Source organism: Melospiza melodia, chromosome 6 (assembly GCF_035770615.1).
Source record: "Melospiza melodia melodia isolate bMelMel2 chromosome 6, bMelMel2.pri, whole genome shotgun sequence".
In the NCBI taxonomy this organism is placed as follows: Eukaryota; Metazoa; Chordata; class Aves; order Passeriformes; family Passerellidae; genus Melospiza; species Melospiza melodia.
Window position 1 is genome coordinate 52,841,056 of NC_086199.1, and position 22,509 is coordinate 52,863,564.

Below are 22,509 nucleotides of genomic sequence, written 5' to 3' on the forward strand. Positions count from 1 at the left end.
AAATGAAGCTTCATTTTGAATTCCTCTTATTCTTCAGAGGCACTGAGTTTGCAGACTGACCGGGATATGTGCTCTGAAACACTCCTCACATCCTTAAATCTCAATGGGAAGAACCCTCTGTTGCCTCAGGCTTTCCTGAGAGCAGATAATTACATTATGGTGGTGCTGTGTGGATTTATTTATTTTTATAAGTGAGCACATGAAGTGCAGTGTACTTTGGGCTTTTGTTTAAATCACTCAGATGGCATCACACAGAAGAAAGTAAAAAGGAACCATCAGTGAGTGCTGCTGCATGGGCATGTATTGTAATGCATAGGAAATGGGGAAAGGGGATTCTGACCCCCAGGAGACTGAATTTGAGCAGAAAACTCAAAAATACAGGGTATATTTACATTAATATAAATATATTAATAATTACTGCACAGTGTGAGATAGACTTAGCATCCCCCTCCAAGGAGCTGCTTTTCACTGAGCAACCATTAAAGAATGCCCCAGTTTCCTCCAACAAGGTGAGATCCATGCCTGGTGGAGGAGAAAAGACTATTTGTGTGTGTGAGGTGTATGATTAAAAATGTACTTCAAAGATTGTTTAAGAAATGCCAGTATCCTGCACAGAGCACTTGTGTGACACAGTTGTGAGGTAAACTTTTCAGTATGCCCACTTCCAATGAATAAGCACATCAGAGTGAGAAACACTGTGAAATGGCCACTTTCTAAAAAGAAAAAAAGGCAGGGAACTGGAGAAAACCCAATAAAAATGGGGGATACTGAACAGCAATCTAGCTTGCATATTCTTATCTGAGAGGAATTCCAAATGAATGCTGAATCCAGGGCTTATACTTGGATGATCCAAAATGTTTCTGTATTTAAACACATTACCAAGTCTCAAACTCCTTGAGTGAGAAATATTACCAACATATTAACTATGCACACATGTATTTGCTTTTGCATCTATGATGTCTAGGCTAATATTTCCAGATATAACAAATAAACCAGACTAAAATTATATAAGACAATCAGCCCATTAGTAAGAACAGTCGATGTAAAATGGACAAAAATCTGATCTTAAAGTGCAGTTAACATGGTGAAACACAAGAATGAGGCATCATTACCATTGTTTTAAATGCAGTTTTCTTCATCTTCTTCTCCGAACTATAAAAATCAGTGCTCCTTCCAAATAACATAACACTGCCAAGCATGATTTTAACACACATGCCACTCACTAAGGAAAAAAATGCCATTCTTCCAATCTAGGTTGCTGAATGGAGTAACAGGAACTGCTACAACTTTCTAGGATTTAACTGTCTCCTGCAAACATTAAAGTTTTAAGTTTCATCCCCACCAAATGGAATTATAAACATGGTGCAGCTGGCATGAATCCTCTTTCTCAGGACTCTTTGGGGTCAATCTATGACAGATGTCCATATTTCATTTACAGTTTGTTTTCTGAGCTTTCTAACATCATGTCTGTGCAACAAGCAATAGAGTGGAGAACAGAAACAGACATGAAAGAAGCTGTACAAATCATCACCTAGGAGCAGTGAGGCAGAGAACAGCTCAGAAAGAGGGAAAATGTGAATTGCAGGTTCTGTTTTGGCCAGCAGGCACAGGGCTCTGTGTCAGAGCATGCATTCAGCCCAAGAAGGATATGCCAAGGGTGACAGCTACAGAATTAGATATTTCTGACTGAACAAGCAGCTCCCCAAGTTGTTGTAGTACGGTTTTGAGAAGCCCTATGAAACTTGATTTAACCTGCCTACCCACACTCCCCCAATAAAACACTAAAATCATTACTGTGAAATCAATAGCAGTCATTAACCATGGCAGGGCACCCACTGTAAAACCACTGCTGTCATCTGTATGTATCTTGATCAGTTATGATCAATAGAGTTTACCCATCTTAATTGCTTCAGCCTTCCCCTAATTAGAGCTGTCTCTGAATTTACAGTTGTTTATTGTTGCTGTGGATGTTTTTAAGCTTGCACATCCCACCAGAAACTCATTTATTCTAATGAAAATACCACTACTACATCAAGCTAGCATCATTGTAGCGTTTGCAAATCCTCTGCCTGAGTCTATAAACATTCCAACCATATAAACACTTCAACTGCATAATCTGCAAAGAACAGAGACACAAACTCTCAACTTCAACAAAAAAATTATTTTCCTTCAGTTTTGAGAGTCCATTTGTGTTTTTTCTTATAAAACAAAAGAATCTACTCCACCCATCCTACACCAGGATGTTCCAAAGTCTGTATCTGAGCCAAAAGGCATCATTCCTTCTCAGGTTACCTTGCAAAGTATTTCACTCTTTTGGATGTGCTTTTTCGTGTGAATTGTTTTGTTTTTTGTTTTTTGGGTTTTTTTTTTTTTTTTTTAATTTTTTCTGTCCATCAAATAGACTAACTTGCCATTTCCAAATTCATAGTAGATTCTTAATGAAATACAGAATTTTGGACATTTCCCCTCCCTGCCACTGTTATCTATGCCTGGTTATGTAAACTAAGGGGTTTTTAGATTTATAATATTCCTAATACAAAATTAACTGACTCAAACCACTTACCTACAAGACAGCAGCTCTAACAGTGCATACTTTTAAACAAAAGTTTCTCCTAGCTCTCACGTATTGTTTAAAATGCTGACAACTCATGACTCATTGCTCTAGAAACGAAATAGAAATTCTTAATTAAGCAGCAAAAAAGCCCAAGCATAAACAATAAGGCACTAAATTTAAAGTAATATTTAAAAATTGCAGCTGATTATTAAAATATTTAAATATTTTATTTAAATATTTTAAAACACAGCTGCGTGTTCTCCACGAAACTCCTTATCTCAAACATCTGTGGTACACACAACCTGCCCAGGTGAACTTCTGGCCTCAGCTAAGCCCTAACAAAATCACAGCTGAAAATCACCTGAGAATGGTCCTTCAGCTCAGCTGCATTTCACAGAGCTACCCAGCTCCACAGGGGCTTGACTGGACAAAAATTCAGCTGCCAGCCTTGCTTTTAGCTAAAGGTCAACTTTTTACCTACTCCAGCAGCTGCACTGCTCAAAGATGACTTACACATAGAGAAAACACTGCCCTTGCAAATATAAACACAACAATGAAACCTCCTGCCCTTGCTGGCCAGAAGATACACACGATTAGACTGCAGTAGGACAGGGGAAAACTGATGGCAATAATGGAGAGCTACTGCATGAAACAGAAAACAGAGCTGTGTTCTTTTGAAACAGAACTAACTCCAAATGCCTGTGCCTTGTAGGGCCCAGATTATCTGATGCTTGACGTTGTTTTCTGATACCTGAAAAATTAACCAGGTAATGAACTTTTATATTTTGTTGTTACAGTTTCCTCACAGGTAAATATTTCTTTCATATACCTTATGAACTATGTTAAATATTTAGTCTGAATGCCATATAACCCGATAAGCATTTTTTCCAGAGGGTAACTCTGCCCACATTATCTATCCCATCTCTCCAAAGAACCAGGTCGCGCCTGTTTGACCCTCCTCCCCCAACTCAGAACAAAACTACTAAATTCTGTGCTCCAGTGAAAGGTGCAGCAATGTTCAGAAGCATGCACCTCGCAATTAACCAACAAGGGGTTAATTATTATCATGCCTCACAGCATTATCAGACAACCTTTTGTTTCTTTTTATTTTCTTTACAATCAGGTGCAAGAACAGATGTTGTCAGAGCCAGAAGTGACACTAATCCTGGGCTTCTCCCACAATTGCCCCTGGTATTCCTGCTTATCTCAGGCCTGTCTGGCTCTTTATTCTATCAGCTATTTATTTGCACGTGAAAACATTGCAATATTCATTTCCATGCTGCATCATTTTACACATGAAAATGATGAAGACAAGACCTAAGAGTGCATTACTGGCTGTGTGCACAGCGTAATTAACATGCACATGATCTGTATGCAAATCATGTCATTGGAAATAGTGACTATTAGCATAACAAGTGCTTATTATTTATTGAGATGCAACTCGAGCAGGCATCCTGCTGGGGCCTGACTTCCTCAGTCACAACGGCACCACCTTTTCTTTCTTTGGCACCACCTTTTCTTCCTTGTTTCCACATTCTCCTCTCTCCTGCTGCTGACCAGCACAGCAAACAGGGATCCTCCCTCCTGAGCCTTCCTCTAGGGCTGGAAGCCTTGAGTGCTGAATTACCCTCGAACTCCTGCCCAAACCACCCCTTCCTTCACCCATTATCTCATTCCCAACTGATAACAAGTTTGAAGCAGCACCCAGGCTTCTTTCCCTATTCTTTTTTTTTTTAAAAGGAATAAAATGTGAGAAAACAAAAGCTCAACTGTGCAAAGTCATAAACCTTTCCCAATATCATGCCTACTCCTCCTATCCCACTTTAGAAGAATTTAACCTTTTAATTGTCCCAGCCATGAAATATAACAGGAAAACATAAATAAAATATAATAGTAATAGTAAAATATAATAGTAAACACAATTTTAGTATTTTTCAGCAGGTGAGCAAGGCTTCCTTGCTGGATTATTTCATCAGCTGTGCCTGCTGAGAGCTCTGGGTCACTGCTGCCAGCACTGCCTCTCTGCTCCACTCCCTACCCCACTGAATTCCCAGGCTCTCTGCAGCACTCCTTAACCTTCCTCAGTATTTCTGTGAGAGCAAAAACTTGCAAAACTCTTCCTGGCCCAGCAATCCCTTCCCCAGCCCTGTTTGTTCCCTCAGAGGCTACACCCGCTGCTTCAGAGATGGCTGTGTTACAGAAATGAACTAATTAGCAGGGGGAATGAGTTCAATTATTTATCACTTTGCCAAAAACTGACATCTTTGGCCTGAAATTTTCCAAGCTGCATGCCAACCTAAGGATTGACTTTGGTCTTGGTTAAAAACAAAACAATTCTTGAGAATCGTTAGAAAACAAGACATGATTTTTCTATTGAGTTGTACTGATCTTCCCTGAGATTTTTCTATTGAGTTGTACTGATCTTCCCTGCAATACAAAATACCTATTTGGTTCTGGAGGGCCCTGGAGGACAAGAGAGGGAAAGACATGAAAAGGGAAGCCGAGAATGTGAAGAGTAACTGGAAAAAAGAAATGGAAAGTGAAAACCAATTTAGATGGAAAGTCTGGAGCTGAATGTTGGGCCTGCTGGAGGTGGTTCACTGCTCTACAGTGCTAAATGGCTGTAACTCAGGGAACCAGCACAGAATCATACAACACTTTGGGTTCAAAGGGCCCTTAAAGATCATCTCATTCACCCCAACTGCCATGGGCAGGACCACCTTCCACTAGACCAGGTTGCTATGGTCCCCTTCCAGCCTGGCCTTGAACATTTCCAGGGATAAACATTCACAGCCCAGGGCCCCACCACCCTCACAGTAAAGAATTTCTACCAAATATCCCTTCCAAACCCACCCTGTCAGTGTGCAGCCACTCCCCCTTGTTCAAGTCCCTCTCCGGGAGCCCCTTTAGGCACTGAAGGGACTCTGAGCTCTCCCTGGAGCCCCTTTAGGCACTGAAGGGACTCTGAGCTCTCCCTGCAGCCCCTTTAGGCACTGAAGGGACTCTGAGCCCTCCCTGGAGCCTTCTCTTCTCCAGGCTGAACAACCACAGCTCTCTCAGTCTGTCTTGGTGAGAGACACCTTTACACCACAGTGGTGGCACAAACACAGCTGAGAAGTGACCAGAAATGTCCAGAAGTGGCTGGAATCCTGTCAGAAATGTATTTTGTTAAGAAGAGGCTTTAAGGCACTGCCACTCTATCTCTGGTTCAGCAAGCTTTTAGCTAAAGCCCTCAAACTGCCAGCTCTGCTACTGCTAGAGCAAGCATCTCTGCTTTAGAGAAATTTGGATTTTTTTTTTTTTATTAAATATCCTGTTGATTAATGAAAAAATGTGGCTTCACAACACTAAGACAACTCCCTTGGACCCCTGTTAATTTTCATAGTTAAATTAGCTGGGGGAGATGTGGGAGTTCAAGCACTTCAACCTGAATTCTTTCCATCCCACTTCCTGTTCTGATAGCTCCACAATAGTCAAGAGTCCAATCAACACCTTTCAGTATCTTATGTTGATATTATTTCCAGCAAATAATTTGGCAGGAGAGACAGCGAGAAATATTCTTAAAGAAACAACCCTGACACAGGAAGCCAAAACAGAGATCCTCGCTCCAGTCAGGCACAGGAGCGACCTCAACTAAACTTTGCACATTGTGACCTTAATCACTGCATCACCACTCTGTAAGCAAAAAAACAAGACCCAAGCCCTTATTTTCTGTTTTACCCATGTACAATAATGAAATAATTCTAAGCCAGCCTCTCGTTTCTCTGTCCTATTTCAACATGGGCAGAGTGCAGCCATCTGGTTAAGGCTGAGCTGTCAAATGGTGGCTCACTTTGCTATCAGAGACCTGAACTAGGACTGATAAGCACAGCTCTGTTTCAGTGAATTCCTCTAGAATTAAGGAGTGGTCATTGGATATATTTGTTTGGAGACTTCAATGAACTGAACCGCACAGGGGAAGAGAGGATGAAAGGACAGAAGTCAGGGGTATCCTGCCCTCCCCCCAGTTAAAAAACCAGATTACTAATTAGATTAATGCACACACTCATATTTAGCATTTTAACAGGCACACCTAAGAAAATGAAGGAACTCCTTGCCTTTGAGATTAATAAAGAAATAAACAAAGATTCATCTGGAAACCCCCTTCTTGGCTATTCCCTCCACTTTCCCTCTAATGTGTGATTGTGCTTTGGTTCAAATAGATTTTTAAAGAAACAAGGAACAGAGTTCTCAGAGATTAGTTTATAAGATAGTAAGCCCACAGAGGCTTTTCTTCTAAGCACCCTGTTCTTTTTGTCTGCCTTGAATCCATTCTAGTAAAGTTACAGCTACAGTTCACTAGTGTCCCTGAAAATGTCCAAAGTTAGTTTCATTCTCCTCCCATGATCTCACCCTGTCTTGCTTAGCCAAGTCATAAGTTACCTTTGGCTCTCATTTTTTAATTTCTAAAATAATCCCTTGTTCCTAAATGATTTGATAACATACACATTGCCACAATAATTTCAACCACATCACGATATATTGCAAACCCCTCAATTTAAGGATGTTAAAATCTGGAGGTGAAATCGGAGCCCAGTGTCAATAAATAAGAGAGGAATGTACCCAAAGCGAGGAGCAACTTAAAGATTCAAACACATTTCATGGCCAAAGCAGGGCTGCAGTAGTTTGCTGAGGATATAGGTAGATGTGATGAAATCACAAGGCATTGTTTGGAAAGAGATGGATGGCTGCAAGGGAAAGCAAACTGGTGGCACAGAGGGGATGATGCAGGAAAGGTAAAATAACTAACAGAAAAGAATGACCAGAATTGTGCTGGTGGAGAGAAGGAAACATATGGTATGACTCACAGAAAAGTGATTTTATCAGTCACATGTTTAGCTCACTACAGCTGATGTAAAGTCAGCCCATATAAACATGATATGAGAAATGAGAATGTCACTAAAATCAAGAATTGGTCACAAGTAACAGCAGAAAGGGACCAAAACTTTAACGTCACAGCGTGGAGGACACCTCTGATTTTGCCCTCTGGGTGTTGGTGGTGAAGCCACCAGCACACTTAGACCTGAAGGAATAACAAACAACTTCTTGCTGCCATATGGCATTTTGGCTTTTAACCTCTATTAACAAAGAAATGACTCAGTGGTTATAGTTAGAAGCCAACAAAGAACTTCAACAGAAATAAGAGCATGAAACTCACAGACTGACTTCAGTTTGAAATCAGTCTTTTGATTTCAGAAAATTCCTGTCTTTCCTTGGTGTGCACATTTAAGACATTAGAAATGTGTAAATGCAGATTCCTTTCTACCACCTGATCCCTCTCATGAGTCCTTTGCTTCAGAAATGCTCCCAAAGCACAAATGAATAAATTCTCTCCCTAGGAGTAGACAGAGGATACACACAGTCCCAAAACACAGGTCAAGTGGAATTTCAGGCTTTCCTGGGTGAATGTAACCTCTGTGAACTTGACCTGGCACAGTATACTCATATTTCTTTCCCATAGGCTCATGTTGGTGATTCTTCCTTCTCCTTTTCCCTCTCATCCTTTTCCACAGAGATACACAGTTGCCTATAAATACATCTCCAGCCATTCCTGATAATATTCTATTCATCCCTTCTGCATTCAAGACAGTTTCAGTTCTGCAAATGCAATATTATGTTTCAGATGTCCCTGAAAACAAAAATTAAGTCTTTGCATAAAAATGCAAATGAAACATGAAACTATGCATGTGCATATCAGATGGTATCAAATAACATGAATGGTTTCAAAGAAATGTTTAAGGCATTAAGTCATGTTAAAAAGAGTATTTCTAGCTGCAAGTTTCATAACAAGAATAAATCAACCTTGACAATGAACATGAAAGAGGGAATGAAACCTTTTTGAACACTCAAGGTGGTTTGCTCATTTCCTCCAAACCAAAACGAATTAATTAGTTGATATATCTGAAAATTAACTTAAACTAACAACATAATCAGGAAAGATAAACGTTAAAGTTTAAATTAGATTAAAAAGAATAAAATATTACTTGGGGCTGATGGGAGCACATGGTAACTCCACAGTAGCTGCTGAGCTGAGCCTTTGTACGTTAAGGAACGACAAAAAAAATAACATATTGTTAAAAAGAGCTGACCTCAGCCCTTGGACTTTGCTCAGGCACTAATCAGACTGCCAATGTTTAGCATTTATCCCCTGGCTACTTATTGACCATCTATACCTGGCCACACATAAACACAGCCTTAGCAAAGGGGGGGTTACTGAGGCTCCCTGTGCTAACCCTGCACACAGGTTTCACACGTTCCAATGCCACTTACGTCCAATTAATTAGCCTCAAATTGCAGCAACCAGTTTAAATAAAATTAGATGTTTTATTTATAGTAAGAATATATTTTAAAAAATCGTTGACTAATAAAAACAAATTACACGCCTACTCATAATACTGCTGTAGCAGCACAATGTCACTCCAAGTGTTTCCACTGTGGAGTCTGCAATTATTTATCCAGGCCAAATGTATATTTAACTGCATATACTTAAGCAGCATAAGAACATCATGTGGAAGCCTTAATGCCTGTTTATACAATGGCAGAGTGTTTTTAAGCCCCATGGAGCTGTGTAACACTGAGCAGTTTAAGCCTCAGGATGTTGGAGCTCAATGCAGAAAGATCAGGAGCAAAGTGACTGCTTGTTCTGTGGAGTCTCAACGTCACTGTGAATCTTATTAGCTGTCATAAAAAGGTCACAAAGCCACCTTATCATACTGCTGAAAAATCCCTATGTCATGAGGAGGCTGAGGAATTGAGAGAAACAGGATAGGATCTACAGATAAGAAGTGTATGGACCCCCCCCCCAGTATGGAATATCTAGTTGGACACCAAGGAAATTATCATGACACCAAGGAGTGACGTGACATAAGCAGCAGCTCCAAGAGTCCTGGGGCAGCAAATAAATAGGTACAGTCCTTTGTCCCTGTCCCTCCACTCCCCAACGGGTAAAATGCAGCACAGCTGCTGCCCAGAGGGGGAATTTCCTTCATTGGGCACAGACATTCATTCCGCATGGTCCATACACTCCGTCCTCTGCACTCCTGTCTGTGCACATGCATGGGAAATGGGACATTCCCTGCTCTTTGAAAACCCACTTATAAGTGACACATAAAATGCCTGTGGCAGAAGGGGAAAGGAGTGCACCTCTTTGTGAAGTGCCATGGAAACAGGGAAGGAACCTTCATTTTACCTGAAGACATCCTCTGCCTCCACAAGTGCCAGGTCAGGTTTGCTTTAACTTTCTTTGGTATCAATAAGCCCAAAAGCATCCCCTGCTTACTTCATTACCTTCTAAAAACACAGGAGCTGCCATTCAGGACAGCTGGAGGAGATAACTGCAAAATATAGAACATTTCAAATATGAGCTTTAAGTTGTGGACACCTTAGAGCTTCTTCTACCATGCTGCAGATGTGGATATTTATTGGATATACCATTGTAGTAGTACCATCCAGCTTCAGACATTTAACTGTCCAATTTAGGAGTCTCATTACCATGTATATGCAATGGATCAAAGCATCCAGATATTCTGAATTCCTTGGAGCAGTCTCACTGATGGAGGAGACCCTTCTCCCCACCTGCAGTGTTTGAAATCTCTTCACTGGAGGGGACAAAAACGGGAGTAAATGATGGATGGAAGAAAAAGGAAAAGGAAAAGGAAAAGGAACTCCAGCAAAGCTCAGAAGAGCATGCATAAAGGAAAACACATGCATCTTACATTTGGACTCAGCATTCTGATATAATTTTCTAAACAATACCATTACAGGAAACATTCATCTGCTAAAAAGGAAGCTTAGATCCTGGCTATTAACATTAATATTTCTATTATCATGGAAGCAAATACTATTGTTATAATCACAGGACAATACATAGCTGTATACCAGGAGGAAAAACAAATAAATACTGAAATTTACAATTATGGACAAAAAAGATAGACAAACTAAGATCAAAATGAGAATGTTCAGGTTTCCAAGTAATGCAATATTTAGTAATAAACACAACATTTGAAAAAAATCACCAGTCTAGAAATTTGCTTCACGGCCACAATGAGCTTCCAGGCTCTTCAAGCAGCCCCAAAGTGGGATTCTGCTTTGGGAGGCTGACAGCTGTCTGCTATTAGTTTTATCTATTCAATCTCCAAATCCCAAACTCAGAGGTTACTGGTGTAGGTCAGTTGTGAGACTGTGTTGACTCTCTTGCCATTTGACATGGAAAACCAAACAACAAAGTCTGCTCTGTGTCAGCAAGCATTTCACATTCTTTGGTTTGTCATGCAAAGCACAAAGACCCTGATACAGTTCAAAATGCTCTTTGTATCTACAATCTTGTTTACCCTTGGAATACAAGCTTCATTTCCCACATGTCTGAAGTGTTTTGAAAGCCACTTCATACAACAGAAAAGACAGTGCTAATCTCTGGCAGTCGAACCAGAAACAGAGGGCTTCAGAAGAGCCTCCAAATCAGCACTGAGATCAACTTTACACTTATATACTGTGAGTGCAGGTGTGTGAAAGGAAGTATGTCTTCAGGAAAATCAAGTTCCAGTGGGGTAGGATCGTGGGTTTGCCATCCCTAGATGTCAATTATTCAGCTGCTTAAATCAGGCATTTTCCCTCTTTACACAGAATCAGCACCAACAGTTCTGGAACAGGCAAGGTCTCCTCATGTGTGCCCACGCCCAGTGCAGCCTTCCAGGGAAGCACAAACTGATGGCATGGGCAAAAGGAAAAGCCTGGCTTAGTCACCACGAGCTGCTCCCTTGAGGGCACCTCCCACCCTCCTTCAGCTTTGTAGAGAACAGCAGCTGCTGGCCTGAACATTCCACTTAAATGCTACAGGAGGGATGTAAATATGCCCGACAACATAAAGGAATGCAGAGTGAGAATCACAGCTACAAAAGCAAGGGGCATGACACCAGGAGAGAGGTTTCAACCAGAAATGCAGCTCCTAAAGCCCAGGTCCTGACTATCTCTTACATATGTTTACATCTAATCAAAACAGGCAGTTCTGAAGAGGATTAAAACGTGAGTGATAACCAAGCATGTGAAGATTGCCCAATCAAATGACTTTGGAGGGAAGAGCTTGCAGCTGTAGGGTGTTTTGTTTGGTTGGTTTCAGTACTGAGTGGTAGAATTCTGAGAAGTGGCACCTTCTCATATGAAGAATTCTTGAAAAAGGCAAAGAACTGCTCTCAGTGCCTTGCCTGCCTGTGGAGCTCCTAAACCAGGTATTAGAGAATACCTGAATACCTGAGTAGAAGAACAGGACAATTCTTGGCTTCTTGAATGCACACAGGTCCATACTGCAGTAAAATCTGCTTTTTTTTTTTTTTTTTTTTTTTTTTTTTTTTTTTTTTTTTTTGTGGCCATGAATACACAAAGAAGGAAAACCAATTCTAATTGATCCCCAAGGAAAATCAATTTTAATTTTACAAAAAGTCAGTTAACTTGCAGGCATAAAAACTGCTTCAGCAGTTAGCCCCCACAAGTAATCATACATCTGCCATTGCTACATGATGTACTATTTTGGAGCCTGGATAGAATTTTCTACACAAACACCATCTCAGCTGAAAAATTATTTACTTCCTCAAGTCATCCCCTCCTCAAAACTCTCTCTAGCCTTCCAACAGCTTCCAGCCTCACTAAGTTGATTGTTGGAATCACACTCTTAGCTGCCACCATGCAATGAGTAAAATTAGACCAAGCCTAAGAAACAAACAAAACTTTCAAACCTGTTTCCATTCCTTTGTGCCTCTCTGAACAGAATTAACACTACCAAACCCTACAGAAGTACTGCCCAGAATACTTCATCCAGTGTACCACGTGCACATCTCCCCAAAAAATGTGTAAAAAGAAAAAACATTGCTACTGTGTCTGCTGAACAAACTCACACAAAGCTTGTGTTATGTAATGAAAATATTTGCTTCTAGACCTGAAGAAATCTTTACAGGAAGTTTGTCATCTTTTAGACCACTGAAACAGATCTGTCAAAGACACTGCTTCCCTTGACTAACCTTGGCATGTTTGCATGTAGAGTGTCCTTTTCTTCCTTTTGGTAATGCTCATTTCAGCCCCCTGGTACAGCTGCTACACCTTTGTTTTGAACTACTAGTTGTTGCTTAACTTTGCAATTACTCTATGGAATCTAAAACCACTTTGGATTGCAGCTTGTGAAAAGATTCATCGGAAAATAAAAGTATATGGTATTGTGATCCTAATCAGCAGATCCCAGGGCCATAAACTCCAAAGAATCTTTGCAATGTGGATTTCCCCTGCTTCTGAGAGTCAGTTTTCAAGATAAATGTGGGATCTTTCAAAGACAGAGAGATGGATATCTACAGGTACCAAGGTACAATTTGCATATTTAGAAGCAATTGAACATTTTTCTAATTTAGTGATAAAATCCAAACAGATGGTCAAACAGGGCAGATGATCTGCTGGGCATGAATCATTTCACCAGCCCTGTGACTTTGCTGTTGAGCAACTCTAGATGGGCACATATACACAAACTGCAGTGACTCATTGTAGAGACACAGAGAGCAAGGAACGCTCAAAACCACTTTTTATCCATATTATCCTAAAAAAGATGTAGAGAGTTTAAGTTATTTTTAGGAAATTACGCTTATTTAGTGTACAGGATCCTAGGGAACAGAAATGGGCAAAGTGCAGCTTGTAAGTTATCTTAATTGTAGCAACCTAATGCAAGTGCAGCTGCCAGGATGTTCTGGGAGTGAAGGAACTGTGAGCTGATGGCAGGGAATCTTCCAGACACGGCAGAGTGGAAACGGTGTGGCAGCAGCTTCCCCAGCTGAGCCCTCCCGAGGGCTGCAGATGGCTTCAGGGGATGCAGTTACTGCCTCTCCTGACAGAAGGGACATCCCCCTCTGCAAACCCATCCACACAGAGCACCAGAGGAACCTCCTGCAGCTCCTTCACAGGGAACCTCCACACACGCAGCAACGCTCCTGAGAGCCCTGCAGGGGCTGGAACCTCCTGCAATTCCTTCACAAGGAACCTCCACACACAAAGCAACGCTCCTGAGAGCCCTGCAGGGGCTGCAATCACCTGCAATTCCTTCACAAGGAACCGCCACACTCATATCAACGCTCCTGAGAGCCCTGCAGGGGCTGGAACCTCCTGCAGCTCCTTCACAGGGAACCTCCACACTCATATCAACGCTCCTGAGAGCCCTGCAGGGGCTGGAACCTCCTGCAATTCCTTCACAGGGAACCGCCACACTCATATCAACACTCCTGAGAGCCCTGCAGGGCAGGGAGATGCAGCAGGGGCAGGACATGATGGGAATTCCACTGCCATTACAAGGCAGGAGTATCTATTTCTACATATCATTATAGCAACTGGGTCCACCTGAAGCTTAAGATACAACTCAGTCATGTTCTAACAATTTAAGATGAAGACTATCCAGTCAATGAGTCTATAGATACCTATCCCAGAAGCATTTTCTCTGGTTTGCCCCTTTTCTTGTGTATTGTGGTGCCCCTGCTAGAGCAGCAGAATCCAGCAATGATGAGATGGGCAGTGATGGAGGAGTTCTGCTACACCTTCATTTAACTTCAGCTCAATTAAGAAAAAAACCTGAAACCACAGCCTTTGAGTTGTCTTATCCTACCACAAAACTACATAAAGGATATCTTAACAAAAATTTACTTTTTCTTTTCCTTATTTCCTTATTTTCATTGTCTACAATAAATCAGCACATAACCAAAAAAAAAAAAAAAAAAGGAAATTTGGTGCAGGTTTAAGGAAATTTGATGCAACTTCTTAAGCAATATCCATCAGTACCATGACTGTAATTCTGCTTTCAGTGGAATCTGCCTCCTCCAAAAAGCAGTGACATCTTCTCTCCCCACTTTTCAAACCAGGCCAATATTTCCCCCAACCTGATGACTTGCTTCAGCTTGCTTTTCAGCCCTTCTGAAGCATGATCCAAATCCCCTTGATTATGAAGGCAATCCAACAATCTCCCTCCACCACCAAGAACTAGCCCATCTTTCAGTAATCTCATCACTGTAGCAGGATTCAAGAAATTAATTTGCAATTAGTGAATTTAAACATATGCCAGACAAAGGGATTTACTCCACAAATGTGAAATACTGTCTACTACCTGAGCCAAGACATAGGAGTAACTTTAATCTGTTTTTATAAAATGCAAAATAGCAGCAAAATACTACTGTTCAGCTATTTTTGAAAGCCAAAATTTTTTACCATTTGTACTGCACTTAATGACATTCTTATTAATAGCAAAGTATGTGTGCTCTGCATGGAATGTCCTCTGGCTTTCTACTTGGTTTCTGCATCACTTCCAGTTCTTCTTTCCTGTCCATCTCCTGTCCAGGTTCCACAGTGTCCCCCAGGATTATCCAAAGATCTTTCCAAAAGCAGGAAATACTTATAAAATGCTGACTGCCAGGAAGCAGCTTCAGTACAAACCTGCCTGAGAGTTAACCTGAATGTGGGCTGTTTTTAAGCAAGCTGCATTCATCAGATGTGACCAGGATACAGACACACTCCTCAAGAGCCAGCTCAGCACTGTTCCTCCTGTTTTACCTGCAGTCCATCCCTGCTGCAGCTGCTGGAAGCACCACGACAACACAAGCCACTCCTGACAAGCCATTACAACGAGGAGCTGGGAAAAGCTTTCTGTGGCTCTGTGCAAAGCCAGGTAATGCATGCAGCCTCAAACAGAACTGTGAAAGGGAAGCAGGCCAAGCCAATCATGCTCAGCAGGTTTTTAAGCACTTCATCTGTGATGATTTCTAAAAGGTCATAGAGACCCTTCCCTAACAGCATTAAAGTTATGGATCTTGGCAAGCTCACATTCAGAGTCTCCTGTCCCAGCCACAAGTTTGTGATAAATCAGGTCTGAAGTACCTCCTCTAAATAACAGCTTACACAGGTAAGCACCTACAGAAAGATTAATTCAGATCTAATTTACCTATACATTCAAGTTACATATATGAAGGCAAGGATCAGATTTAGTCTCAGATGGAGCAGCTGTGCCCGACAAAGTGAAATCAACTTAAATAATCAAATACAGAATGGAAAAAACAATAGGATATCTATTTCCAACCTTGAAAAAAAAAATCCCAAACGAAATTAAAAAAAAAAATCACAAACTAAATAAAAAGGAATTTTAATGCCTTTTTTGATTTAAAATGCCTTTGTTCTAGGCAAACTGAAATTATCTTGAGGTCAAAAGTAAGCTCAGTGTGTTGTGCAATGATTCCATTAACCTTGCAATCAAGCATTAAATTCAGTGCCCTTGTTTGGATTTCCCTGCTGCAGGGGAAAATGCAAGGTCTGTGCTTTACCTTACCAGAGCCAATGAGTAAAACCCTCACAACTAAACTTCTACAACTAATAGCATAAGAAACTAAAAAATTCCTCTAATAACTTTTTAATGATTAACCTCATGCTCACAGGTTGACAGTCTTTCACACTTGTTCTCCCATGCATTCAATAAACATCTGCTTTGAACGAGTTAAATTGAATCTGAATATGTTTTCTGCATGTACCAATAAAGCAACTCAGCACCTCTGCTCACTGCCTCACAGAATGAAGAAAACAATTAGATACTGCACAGTTTTATTCAACTCCTTTTCCTTATGCCCATTTTCTCCCCGAAAACACTGGAACTAAGATTAATTTTTTGTTTAAACTGCACATGATGGTAACCCAGCAAGCAAAGAGGAGCTCTTTTTAAATCATTGCCCTACTGTCAGAAACCCCTCATCCCCTGCATAGGTATTATATTCTAAATAGAAAAGACTAAATAATCAAAACAACACATCGCAGTGTCACCAGCCCTGGGACCAAGGGTAATTTTTCTGCCATGCAGAGTGTTTATTGTGTGTACAGTCTGTCCCCCTCCAAGTGAACTGAAAGGATGGTTTTCAAAGCTGAAACAAATGACAACCTAGGGATTGCACTTCAGCCCCATTCTAGGTGTTACACATTTAAACACAAATAATCTCTCTTGTCAATGTTCCTCATTGGTGCCTGATCTGTGGCATCTTCAGGAAAGGAGTTCAGCAAACAAGAAGCGTTGCAAGCACAGAAAATATTGGATGGGGGAAGGAACAATTACAGGGATGTATCACTGTCTCTCCAGAAAAGCTGTTACTTAAACAACAATATACTTTATCTTAGACAAATGCTGAATTTTAAACAGATGCTTTTGCTACTGTGGCAATATTGGTTCAGAAGTCACAGCAGCTGAAGAGGATGACACTTGATTCCTCTCCAGCTGCATCACAAGGCGGCAACACCCTCACCCATAGGACCAGTGAGTGCTGCTTGGGTTTCAAGCTGCAAATTTCAGAGAGAGAGATGAGCTCCTGGAAAAATCCAGGCATATTTTACAACTGGTAAGCATATGTTGACCTGTAATTCAAACTGAGCTGGGATTCTCTGAGAGGTTTTAGTTCTTTTGTTTACATTTGACATCCTGCTCTTTGCTAATATCACAAGGACACCAAAGCAGACTTAGTTCTAAACCTTGGCAGATTTAGATTTAGTTTGCTTAGAAATCAAGGCTAGATTCTTCATTACTTGTGTTTCCTTAGTAATATATGCATCACAATTAATACAGTATCAGTAATATCAAGCTCAGTCATGTCCTGGGAATGACTCAGAGATAGCAAAAAGAAAAAAAAAACCTGTTAATTCAAAAATTGGTTTGAGCATGCACCTCAAAAGTCATTTTTTATACTTAGAGGCCCCTCATGGAAGAAAAAGGATACATGTCACCTACTGCATCAGCAGTAACACTGATCAGGCTATGGAAGGGAAAGAAGCAGCCATGTGCTGACCTTGTTAAAAACAACGGCATTTAACCCATTTATATCAAGATTAATAGAACATTTCACTGGGTTCCTCTGTGACTGCACTCCCAGGAATTATGGATTCCCAGTCCTCTAATTCTTGACATTTGGCCTTGACTGTTCACATTGAATCACTGGAATTGGAGGAGAATGAATGGACATGAGAGGGGAACTCAGTCCTTTCTATTTCAAACACTACTGAAACAGGAGTTCAGCACTTTCTAGTGCTGTGTCCCAGCCACAAAAACACTGGGGAGCTCCCAGCAAAGCACTCAGGAGACACAAAACCAGCATTTCTCCCAACACCTCTATGAACACAAAACCTAAAATACTCTGGTGTAAGAGCCTGAGATGAGAGATGATGACTCCAGGCAGCTCTCCAAAATGCTGTGTATTGTGTACAGCAGCCCAGGGCCGTGGGTGACAGAGCCATGCCTACAGCTGTCAGCTCCAGGCAGACCTGGAGACCCTTTAGTTCTGGTTACAATGCATTCTATATTTTTCTTTGCTGAGCATCTTAATACATAATAACCAATCAGCATCATATATAACACCTTTGCTGTTATCTATAGCCTATCATAACCATCATTACCATATTATGGTCAATACCATCCAATCACATGAGTTACTATGCTACAGTTTAGGATTAAAGTAGTTTTTCGGTTTTCTTGCAGTGGAAAATTCTTAGACCTTTCTTCTGCTTGCCACATTGGCATGTCTGTTTGCCTGTGGTACCTTTCTGCTTTTCCTAAGACCTATTTCTGCTTGGTAAAAACATATTTTTGTTCGTGGCCAACATATCCTTTGCTCTAATCATAAAACAGAGGAGATTCCCTCCAACTCGACTTCACCTTTGCTTTCTTTAGTGGTGGTGTTACATTTCAGTTAAATGGTTTGCTCTGTCTCACCCCTCGAAAATGCAGGGTTTGTTCCAAGCCTGTGATCCTCCCCTGCAGTATCATGGAACTCTCATCCCATTGGCCCAAGTCTGATTCTGCACCCACTTTGGATCTCCCTGTTAAGCTGTGGGGGGAGACCACAGGGGCTCTCTTGGCCCTTTTCCCTCAGAAGCCATGCTGCTCCCAGGGCTGGCACCCCCAATAAACCCTCATCTAATGAGCACCCTCAGAGCTGTGTGGAGTCTCCTTGCCTGCCTGCTGCTACCAGTGGGCACACAGCTTAGGGGATCCCCAGGGACCCCCTGGCCTGCCTCCAAACAAACTGCATCAGCCCAGCAATTGTCAATTTAGACATCTACTGTTCTTCTCTATCAAAACTCGCTTCCACCTCCATTCTGTTCTGTAGGGGGACAGAATATAAGGAAATAAAGATAGTGTAGAAAGTAATCTTAGCCCTAAGGAGATGCAGCTGGGCCAATTATCAAAGATTAGGAACAGGCACAGCTGTAACCAATGAGAAGAAGAGTGCTATAAAAGTGTGGGTTGGCTGGATGAGAAGGGAACTGGAGTGTGTTGGGTACTTGGTGAAGAAGAAAGAGTAGGTGCTCTGAGGAGCTGTCCATGAGGAACGCCAAGAAGGTGTGAAACTTTTGTGATAAGGAGACAGCAGCATGGAACCCCTGCAAAGACAACACCGTCGTTCTCAGGCTCCACACTCAGAGAACTTTCCACCAAGCACACATATCCGTGAAACTTTCTCGCCAGACTTCCATCTTTCCCACCGCCCCGGAGCAGCTCCCGCCCAGGTGCCGAGGGCTGGCGCAGCCCGTCCCTACCTGTCGGCGTCGCCGAGGCGCAGGGCCGTGCCGCGCTGCAGCGTCTCGCGCACCGTGGCCATGCCGTCGGGCAGCCGCGTCAGCCGCCGCGTGTACAGCCCCAGCCCGCCGTCCGTCAGGTACCTGGGGACACAACACCTGCTCAGTGCAACAGCTCACATGGCAGCACAACACCCGCGGCGTGGTTTAGCCGTTTTTAAGTTACACGGAACTAGGAGCAAGCAAAATGTTGTTATTGATTACGTCAGAGTTCTCCATTGCGTTGTGTTCTCCGTTTCACCTTGCACGCTCTCTCATCAGCAAGGCTTGAATTTCAACATAAATGTGATGAAGGATACTTAAGAAATGTAGCAGGATAGAATGTAGGAAAATAAAGACAGTGTAGAAAGTAATCTTACCCCTAAGGAGTTGCAGCTGGGCCAGTTATCAAAGATTAGGAGCAGGCCCGACTTTACCAGGCCACAGCTGTAACCAGTGAGAAGAAGATGCTATAAAAGAGTGGGGTGGCTGGGTGAGAGGGGAACTGGAGTCTCTTGTCTGCTTTGTGAAGAAGAAAGCGTCAGTGCTCTGAGGAGAAGCCCGTGAGAAACACCAAAAAGGTGTGAAACTTTTGCAATAAGGAGACAGCAGTATGGAACCCCTGCAACAAGACAGCAACAAAGAAAACCTAACTTTCATTAAGGATACCTATATGGAAGTAATTAAATATTTGTGAGTGCTCTCATTAATGATCCCTCCTTGTCCAAAATATACATGGTTTGTACCACTGAATTTTTCTGCATGGGCTAAAACACAATCAAAATTTCAAAACTTGTACAAGTTATGTGCAAAAATCACATTGACTTAATCCCTAGATACTGTCAATGAACAATAAACCTAAAGTATTCCACAATTTAGAGAAATCATCATGGATGAAAAGTTTTTTGCAGCCTTCTTAGGCATTAATAAGTGCCAGGTGTACATATGACACCTCAGATATTGCCAAGATAGGACATTTCTTACCTTCTGGTTTAGACAAATGAAAAATTAGTGTTAAATTGAACAGAGATGGCAGGAAATGGCATGGAGCGAGCCTTGTGTTACCACCATCAGTTCACCAGCTCATGCAGGTGTAGGTGAGCAGCAGTGGCAGCTGGGTGAACAGACCATGAAGATGCTCTCACACCTGAGACTGAAACAGCTCCAACAACCCTGGGACTAGGGTCGCTGTTTCCAGCAGAGAGCAGGACAAGCACCATCCCCACAGAGACAGGAGCTGACAGGACTGTATCTCCTCAGTCCCTCTGCCACTCTTACAAATCGACAGCAGACCAGAGAATAACACCCAGATACTCAGGACACCTTCCTCTGGCTTAGTAAGCACACAGCTTTCTCTCTGATAGTGAGACACCCCTCACCCACAGCAGGAAAGAGGAGATGCTCCGAGCTGCAGGCAGCAGTGTCTCTGCTGGCAAGATCTCACTGTGCAAATGTGCTTTACCCAACCCAAATTTAACTCCTACATTTACAAAAATGGAATGGTGAGCAGTTGGGAAGCCTTGCCCAATCTGCTGCTTAGCACTGCAGTTCAGTGTATAAATCTGTACAGAGCCATCCCAGCAGAAACCAGAGGAATCTCTGTAGAGTCTAACAAAGAGGTTGCCATGCCCATCAAGTCAGACACAGGACAATTCCCCATCCAGCAAATCCGTGGGGATTCTCCCAACCCATAAACAAAGACTGTAAAAACACAAGGAGGAGTTGCACTGTAGCAGGTAGAATTTGCCTTAGGTTTGGCATTCTAACTTGTGTTTGACAGTTTATAAATACTTTATTATGGAAGAATACGTTTTTTCCTTAAGCTACTAAAATAAAGGGGACGAAGAAAAAAATGGCTTCAGACCATAGTGTTATACAAACATGCAAAGAGTATTTTGCAAAAACATCTAATGTACATGCACTAATTGGTTTACTGCAGCTACTTGTCTGCACACGAAACAAGTTTCTGTGTGAACACTCTTTGCACGTGTGCTGGAAAACGCAGCTTCTGGCTTTGCTGTCACATTCCTGGCATGTTGGTCCTTTGATAAAAAAGATCTGTTACAGCTGAAATAGATTGTTTTGCATACCTATCACTCAGAACATGTAGAAATTAATGTAGTCCTTCTAAGAGTTAGCCATGCTGAAATCAATGCCTTCTCACCAGAATCAGCGGGTTTCATCTTCTCCACAGAAGCCCAGCAAGCTAAAAGATTAGAGTAACACTGCAGTAGCTCAAATTGAAATTGGGCTCAAGCACTGACAAATCTCACATGAGCCAATGGAACCTGGATGGCTTTAGCACCTCTGACAACTAGATCACGACACTTTTCTAAACAAGTCCATTGTTTAGGGCTGTGAAAAAGCACAGCCATAAACAATGACTTTTACCCCTATACCAATAAGACAAGTTTCTTACATGCCAAAACAACACAGGATAGACTTCTGTATTTTGAAACAGACTTGTGTAATCACAGTTTGAAAGCTTTATATCTTATTTTTGTTTCACACAATATCCTCTACCCAGGAATGTTTAATTCAGAAAAGATGCCAAAACCAATGATGCCTGAAGTCCTGCACGCAACAGCAAGGTGAAGGAAGAAGGAAAGGCACTAACCTCTGAAGTCTGTGGAGAAAAACATATTTAAAATAAATGAAAAAAACCCCTTGTAATTATCCATTGGTTAGCAGAGAGGAGATTCAAAGCTCCTGGTGCCACAATCCTCCAGCCATTGCTTTCATTTCCTTCCTCTCCATCCCTTCAAACTTCACCTGTCTTGGCTTTAAGAAACTGACTTTGCCTTATGAAGACATTATTATTGCTGCAGATTTTTGGTTTATGGGAAGGAAGAATATAATGAGGGCCCATTTTCCTAACAAAAAAAATCTTCCAATGTTTTACTCAGTGGGAAACAAGACCAAGGAAATACTATCCTGTATATAACTGTAACAGTACTCAGTTATTGGAATTTATTGTCCTATCACATCCACACAATGTGGAACCCAAGAATACTGGCCTCTCCTCTACAGTGACACACTGCAGTTCAAACAACTGTATTAGACGTTAGACCTAAGCGTAATTTATCTAACATTTCATATTAAAAATCATTACAAAATTTGCACTACAAGCCTTGCTAGCTTCATGACTGCTAAGAATTCTGCAAGTACATTCAGTGAAAAACAAACAGGACTTAGAAGTATTCTTTTACCTGCCCCAAAATATGAAAAAGTTTAAATAAATTATCTAAGGAAAAATATAGTATCCAGACTCTGACTTTTATAGAGATAGGTAATTTGTACAAAAAATTTAATCTCACAGATGC

The 22,509-nt window shown here is 41.5% G+C and overlaps 1 protein-coding gene across 5 annotated transcripts in view; it reads right to left on the reverse strand.

The window, feature by feature from the left end:
* NAV2 (neuron navigator 2) overlaps positions 1–22,509 on the reverse strand; it is a 203,526-nt gene that overhangs the window by 65,418 nt on the left and 115,599 nt on the right. For all 5 annotated transcript variants that reach the window (XM_063158172.1, XM_063158176.1, XM_063158175.1 and 2 more), the window contains one exon: positions 19,169–19,291. In XM_063158172.1, the coding sequence (XP_063014242.1) occupies positions 19,169–19,291 (123 nt within the window). The remainder of the gene's footprint in view (positions 1–19,168; positions 19,292–22,509) is intronic.